The 7,356-nt window shown below is 40.4% G+C and overlaps 1 protein-coding gene across 1 annotated transcript in view; it reads left to right on the top strand.

Annotated features, from left to right (window-relative positions):
- The first annotated feature begins 4,399 nt into the window (after positions 1–4,399).
- DEUP1 (deuterosome assembly protein 1) overlaps positions 4,400–7,356 on the top strand; it is a 48,481-nt gene continuing 45,524 nt past the window's right edge. The window contains exon 1 of the mRNA XM_015823097.1: positions 4,400–4,447. Coding sequence (XP_015678583.1) covers positions 4,404–4,447 — 44 coding nt within the window. The 5' untranslated portion in view covers positions 4,400–4,403. The remainder of the gene's footprint in view (positions 4,448–7,356) is intronic.

Raw genomic sequence — 7,356 nt, 5'->3', positions numbered from 1 at the left:
GCTTGTCCATGTAGGCAAGCAATCCTTCTTCCAATATTACCCTACTAATAACCTTGCAGCTGTTATCAAATTCAACATCAAGTTAGTTTCTTTAGTATCACAATCTGTAATAACACCCAACAAAAATAATTGTGGAGTGAACTTCATCTTTCTCTTGAAAATCTTTTGAATGTTCCACCAAAACCACTGCAGTTGTTAAGTTAGTAACACGATTGTTAAGTGAATCTGGCTTCCCCATTGACTTTGCTTGTCAGAAGTTTGGAAACAGTGATCACGTGACCCCGGGACATGGCAACTATTATAAGCCAGTTTCCAAGCATCTGAATTTTGATCACGTGACCATGGGGATGCTGCAACAGTTGTGTAAAAATGGTCATAAATCTTTTTGAGTACTGTTGTAACACTCATTGAAGGAATGGTTGTAAGTCAAGGGCATCCTTGACTTTTGAACTCTATCCTGGCCCCTGGCTTCTTGCACTTGATAAGGAGTTCCTGTACTACATGCTTGCATGAAAAATGTGACTCCAGTGCAGTTTTTGTGTGACTGCATCCTTACGCACGTGCCAACATTTGCTATCCTTCATCACCTGCCTCCCTGACTGATCTGCCCCGCTGCTTTGAAGCTGATTGCGCTGTCTTTGTATAAAGTGAAATAAAATAGCATTTATATTTGTCAAATATATTTTCTTCCCCTTGGTAGATCTGAAACTGGTGTTTAATAAGAGATGAGCAATTTCAGTGAAATGGCAACTGTCAAGAAAACAGCATGATGCCTCAACACAACCGAATCCCAAATCTTACATCCATCTCTCTTTATTACTATAATCAGTGCTCTCAATTAGGGAATCTCAATGCAAGAAAACAAAAATACTCTCCGTTACTAAATAATTTTTATACCTCGGAATCGTGGCGGTCTGGAACACTTTTAAGTACTTTTTTAATTATTTTATTTTTGTTATTTGATTGCTGTACGCTGCCCAGAATCACGATTTGTGAGGTGGGAGGCTATATAAATTTGATAAACAAACAAACAAATAAATAAATATCCTTTTATTTTGTCAGCTACAAAATCAGAAGCTGATTCTCAGTCCACAGAGAATTACAATTTCCTTTGCTTCCTATGATGTCAAAAGTATTACATTTTCACAAGTCAGATGGGCTGCTCACAACAGGAGAATAGAAATGGAGTTGGCCAAGTTGGCTTGAGTTGACTATGTTTGCAGAAAGTTTAGCTTTTCAATCTGGGCACCTTTAAGATGAATGGACTTCAACTCCCAGAATTCCTCAGCCAGCAACTATCCTACTATGTTTTAATCTAGTCTTTTGCAAACTAGTTAATTTATACAGTTGCCCTCCACTGATGACCACAATTGACCTTGGAATCTTTATCATTGAGCAAGGGGATCCTTAAGCAAGATGCCACATAATTGCTTTGCTCAATGACCTTGCTCTCCCAGTTGCAGTCATTAAGCAGAGCACCAGGGAGAAGGCCTAGGTCTCCAGGCAGGGAAGGGTGGGAAAGGGGCACAGGTGTCCCACCATGGACCATAAAGCACCCCTTCTGAGTCTGTTGTGACTGTGAACCGAGTTCATGGCACAGATTCCAGTATTTGAAGGGCGACCACAAAAAAGAGGGGGTCAACTTATTTTCCAAAGCACCAGAAGCCAGAACAAGAAACAATGGATGGAAACTAATCAAGGAGAGAAGCAACCTGGAATTAAGGAGAAACTTCCTAACAGTGAGAACAATTAAACAGTGGAACAGCTTGCTTCCAGAAGTTGTGGGTGCTCCATCACTGGAGCTTTTAAAGAAAAGACTGGACAGCCACTTGTCTGAAATGGTATAAGGTTTCCTGCTTGAGCAGGGGGTTGGACTAGAAGACCTCAACTATACCTGAGCCCTCTTTCCCTACTTAATATCCTCTAAATATGACAGACCCTCAAGCTATTATTGAACACTAGGATATAAATGTAATAAAATGTAAGCAAACTGAGCAAATGTTGGATTACACTGACTTTATGTTGATGGTAGTTATTACTGTCATTTGACATATTTAATAGTTTTTGACTGATTGTATATTATGGTTCTTGTATGTTTTGCTCTAAGCTGCTTAGAGTCTGCTGACAGGGAAGGGAAGGGAAGGACTAAGAATACCTTGATGATCTGCAAATGATTTAATAATTAAGAGGGGAGCTGTATGATTTGATTGATAAGCAGAGGCTACACTGACACCCAAGGGGGTGGCCAAAATCTAATTCAATCACTGAAATGGCCAACCAAATCTGTTTTATTTTTCATGTAGGGTAGGGAAATAGATAGGAGATCCTGACAGCCATTTCAGTGCTTTTTAAAGATTCCTTGAACAGGTTGAAATAAGGAGGACAGACGATGAAGGCAAGTTTTGTGCAGCCCTCCATGCAATTATAAATGTCAACTTTTTAAAAATTATATTGCAATTTTGACTCTTGTTTGCCTTCCAGACTCTCTTCCACTAAAATGGACAGCAATGTAAGTTTGTTTAATAAATAAATAAAAACCCGAGTTGAGATGAATGATGCTATTATTTCTGTAAACATGTTGAATTTCTCCCGACAGTAATATTTTTATCTATTGTTTTTGCTGTTGTTACTGTTATTGTTGTTATATAGAATTCTTTATTCTTTATTATATCATTTGGATCTGTTCCAATTTGATTGGAATACAGCCAGTGTATTCCAGATCCTGCTCTATGCCGCTTAGATACGTGACCGAAGCGGCAGAAATAATTTTTGCAATATAGGTAGTCCTCAAGCTAGGAACACAATTGAGCCCAAAATGTATGTTGCAAAGTGAGAAATTTGTTAAGTGAATTTTACCCCATTTTACAACTTTTCTCACCACTTTTGTTAAGTGAATCACTGCAGTTCTTAAATTACTAAATGATTGTTAAGTGAACCTGGTTCCCCCATTGTCTTTGCTTATCAAAAGGTCACAAAAGGGGATCACATGACCCCCGGGGACACTGCAACCGTCATAAATGTGAGTCAGTTGTCTGTCCATGTCCGCACACAATAAAATTTTATGTAGAATCTCTTCTTCAGTAGGGATTTCTTTGTTTCTCCAATTTTATGCGTAGGTCAGTCTGGCGGCCGTGAAGATGTGTAGCATTAGGTAAAGTGCCCCTTTATCATATTTTTGTATGGTAATAACTAGTAGGAAGAGTTCTGGTTTTAGCTCTACCTCTGTTGTTAATATTTCTTCTAACCATTTTTTAACCTTGTTCCAAAAAACACGGGCTTTCGGGCACTCCCACCAATAAATGTGAGTCAGTTGTCAAGCATCCGAATGTAAGTCACGTGACCATGGGGATGCTGCAATTGTCATAAGTGTGAAAAACGGTCCTAAGTCACTTTTTTTTCAGTGCTGTTGTAACCTCGGTCACTAAATGAACAGTTGTTAAGTCGAGGACTCCCTGGAAATCCAGACCTGTTTTGACGGTTTTATGAATGTCATCAGCTAAAAATCACAAGCTCCAAAACAATAATGTACCTTCCTTCCCCCACCTCTCCCTAGTGGATTTATGAACCCCCATTAGTAAGAGAATAACAGAACAACACAGTTGGAAGGGACCTTGTAGGTCATCTAGTCCAACCCCCCCCCCCCCGCCCAAGCAGCAGACCCTACACCATTTCTGACAGATGGCAGTCCAGTCTCTTCTGGCAGTCCAGCCCAGTAGCCATCACACTCTCGGACTCGCAAAGAGCAGGAAAAGCGGCGACCCCGCCTGACTCGCAGAGGATCGCGCAGAAATACTCCATAGAATTTCTACGGAGGTTCTATTAAGCGAGTTGCCCCAGCCTGGGCAGCACCTGTTTTGGCTCCGCCCCCCTCGGGGGGGGGTTTCCCCTGCTGCCGCCCTCGCCGCCCCGGGTTGCCCCGTCGCCCTAGCAACGGGAGAAGCCCGTCGGCCCCTCCTGCAACTGCCGCCGGGCCGCAGGGGGCGTGGCCACAAAAGGCGGCAGCCGCGGCGGGAGGGCGGCCGAGATGCGAGGCGTCTTCCCCACCTGCGTGACGAGAGCCGCGGGGATCCGCAGGTGGATGGGAGAGTCCTGAGAGCCCTCCAGGTAAGCTCTTGGACACCCCCCGCCCCCGAAGGAGGGCGCCAACCCAGCCCGAGGACATGTGGAGGCGAGCTCTCTGCGTATGCTCAGAGGACCTCTTCCCCGATTCCCGGGTTCCCTCGGAAATGGCACGTGCCGACTCGAACTTGCTGTGTGCTCCGCCGAAAGTCTCTGCAAAGGGAAAGAAAGCTCGTTGTTTTCCTCCCCACCCGCTCCACTCCTCTGCCTAAGGTGTGAGGGCTGCCAGTCAAACTAAACTTTTCCTCTGTTTCCCGTTTTAAATAGATCTGACCAAGGCCAGGATGGAGAAGACCTTGGAGGGACTGCAAGAACAAATGATGGCTAGGTAGGTGGAAGGACAGCCCACGGTTTGACATTTTTAAGATTACGGATCAATTTGGGAGCACGGTGGCTCTTTTTATTCCCTCGTTGAAACGACATACTGAATTAATAATAATAATAATAATAATAATAATAATAATAATAATAATAATAATAATAATAATAATAATAATAATAATAATAATAATGATAAAGTTGGAAGGGACCTTGGAGGTCATCGAGTCCAACCCCCTACTCAGGCAGGAAACCCTATACCATTTCAGACAAATGGCTGTCCAGTCTCTTCTTAAAAACTTCCAGTGTTGGAGTATTCACCGCTTCTGGAGGCAGGTTGTTCCATTGGTTAATTGTTCTAACTGTCAGGAAGTTTCTCCTTAGTTCTAGGTTGCTTCTCTCTTGCACAAATTAATTGAATGAATAAATGCATCGATAGCAAGGCACCCTCGGGAAGCCCATCTTTAGATGGGCGTCGCTGGTGCTTCTCTTTTCAAGCTTCTCCGATCTTGAGAGAGTCAAGTGGAAAAGAGGAAACTTCAGATCGTCAGTATTGCTCGACAGCGTATTCAAGAAGTCAAGCGGAGGCCAGGAAAGTTTGTTTTACCTCGCAGCCCATCCAGAGAACTGATTTTACCTTTGCAGCCCATCCAGAGTGTCAGTTGGAGGCTGAAAAAGCATTCTTTCTTTCTTTCTTTCTTTCTTTCTTTCTTTCTTTCTTTCTTTCTTTCTTTCTTTCTTTCTTTCTTTATTTATTTATTTATTTATTTATTTATTTATTTATTTATTTATTTTTTAAATTTATATACCGTCCTATCTCCCTTACGGGACTCAGGGCGGTGAACAGGCAATAATAATAAAATAATAAATGTTATATTAAAAAAAAAACAATACAACAAAATACACAAAAATACCCCAAATGCAAGAAAAGACCAACTGATAAACAAAACAAAGGAAAAAAACATAAACAAATGAAGGTTATCACATATCCATCAATTGTTAAACATTGTATAAACATTGTATTTAAAAAACTTTACAATGTCTTAGTAAGGCCACACTTGGAATACTGCATCCAGTTTTGGTCACCACGATGTAAAAAAGATGCTGAGACGCTAGAAAGAGTACAAAGAAGAGCAACAAAGATGATCAGGGGACTGGAGGCTAAAACATACAAGGAATGGTTGCTGGAATAGGGTATGTTTAGTTTAATGAAGAGAAGGACTAGGGGTGACATGATAGCAGTGTTCCAATATCTATGGGGCTGCCACAAAGAAGAGGGAGTCAAGCTATTCTCCAAAACACCTGAAGGCAGGACAAGAAGCAACGGATGGAAACTAATCAAGGAGAGAAGCAAACTAGAACTAAGGAGAAACTTCCTGACAGTTAGAACAATTAACCAGTGGAACAACCTGCCTCCAGAAGTGGTGAATGCTCCAACACTGGAAGTTTTTAAGAAGAAACTGGACAGCCATTTGTCCGAAATGGTATAGGGTTACCTGCCTGAGCAGGGGGTTGGACTTGATGACTTCCAAGGTCCCTTCCAATTTTTTTTTTTTTTTATTATTATTATTATTATTATTTATTTATTTATTTATTTATTTATTTATTTATTTATTTATTTATTTATTTATTTATTTATTTATTTATTTATTTATTTATTTATTTATTTATTTATTTATTTATTTATTTTGCAGTATACAATATTCAGATAGTGGATAGTGGATTGATGGGTGCTAGAGGATGATTTTACTTAGCATATAGTTTCCTGAGAGTGGAGATTTGTTTTCTGAGCTTGTGGGCTGGTTTCTGAACATTACTTTATCAGGCTAGATAACATCTTCAGCAGAATTTTGAGGATGTCAGTGTTGACGTTCTTCTGCTTATAAGGTCTTCGTGTGTGTCAGTAGGTCTTGTGATGGTTTCCTCCAAAGCAGTCAGATTGTGTGAAACAGGTAATAACATTTAGATACTAGATTCTAATCTATATAGATTAGGTTATATAAACTAGTATCTAAACTAATCAGCTCCTCAACTAATGTTCACCCACATCGTTTGAATTTCAACTACTGTAATTTTCCAATTGGCTCAGTCTGCTGAGGTATCATGGCAATTGAAGTCCACTTGGAAGCATCAGTTGTGACAGCTACTTTTAGAAATCACTCTGCTTCCTAAAGTATCTAGTCAGAAAGGACTTGGCTGTGGTCTTTACCCATTTATATGAAGTGCAAAAACAATCCAATGCAGTGGTGTAGCACAGTTAATGTTAAAATGAATTACATAATGCAAGGACCACTGGTTCAAATCTTGTCCCTAGGATGCCTTCCCGCAAATTTCTCTCTCCACTTCTGGTTCTGCTGCTACATCTTTCTTTCCTGAAACAAAATTGATGCAAAGATTAGAACAGGTTAATGCACATTAAGCACTCTGAACCCTGAAAAGCAACATACAAATATTACCCTTTTTTACTAATACAGTTTTATAAGAGATACACAAGGTGCCCTCTTGGTTCTCTGCACGTTTTCTAGCTATGACATTGCATTCAGCCAAAGAAAAGACGTCAGATCAAAGCAAAGTCTACCATAGTTCTTTTAAAGTTGTCGAAGGTGTCTTTTTGGCAGATCAGATAAAGAGGAAGAATTGACCACGTGCTGATTAAAAATGCACCATCAGGTAGATAAAAATGGCTGGATGAGTCAGATTGGGGTTTTTTTTCTAATGGCCCTGATTTGCTATCTTTGGTCTAAGGTAGAATTAGAAAAATCTGTGGCACTCTGTCTGGAAGACCCCAAATTTACCATCTCTGGTTTAAATTCTTGTGTGTCTATGGTAGACTGTATTGCTATGCTAATTGCTCTTATTCCTTTGTATCAATTGCTCAATATTCTATCAGCATTAAGTGTCAACAGTCATTGGAATGAA

Source organism: Protobothrops mucrosquamatus, unplaced genomic scaffold (assembly GCF_001527695.2).
Source record: "Protobothrops mucrosquamatus isolate PMUCROS unplaced genomic scaffold, P.Mucros_1.0 scaffold1771, whole genome shotgun sequence".
Taxonomy (NCBI): Eukaryota; Metazoa; Chordata; class Lepidosauria; order Squamata; family Viperidae; genus Protobothrops; species Protobothrops mucrosquamatus.
Note: the sequence above shows the minus strand (reverse complement) of the source record. Positions and strands in the feature narration are given on the sequence as shown.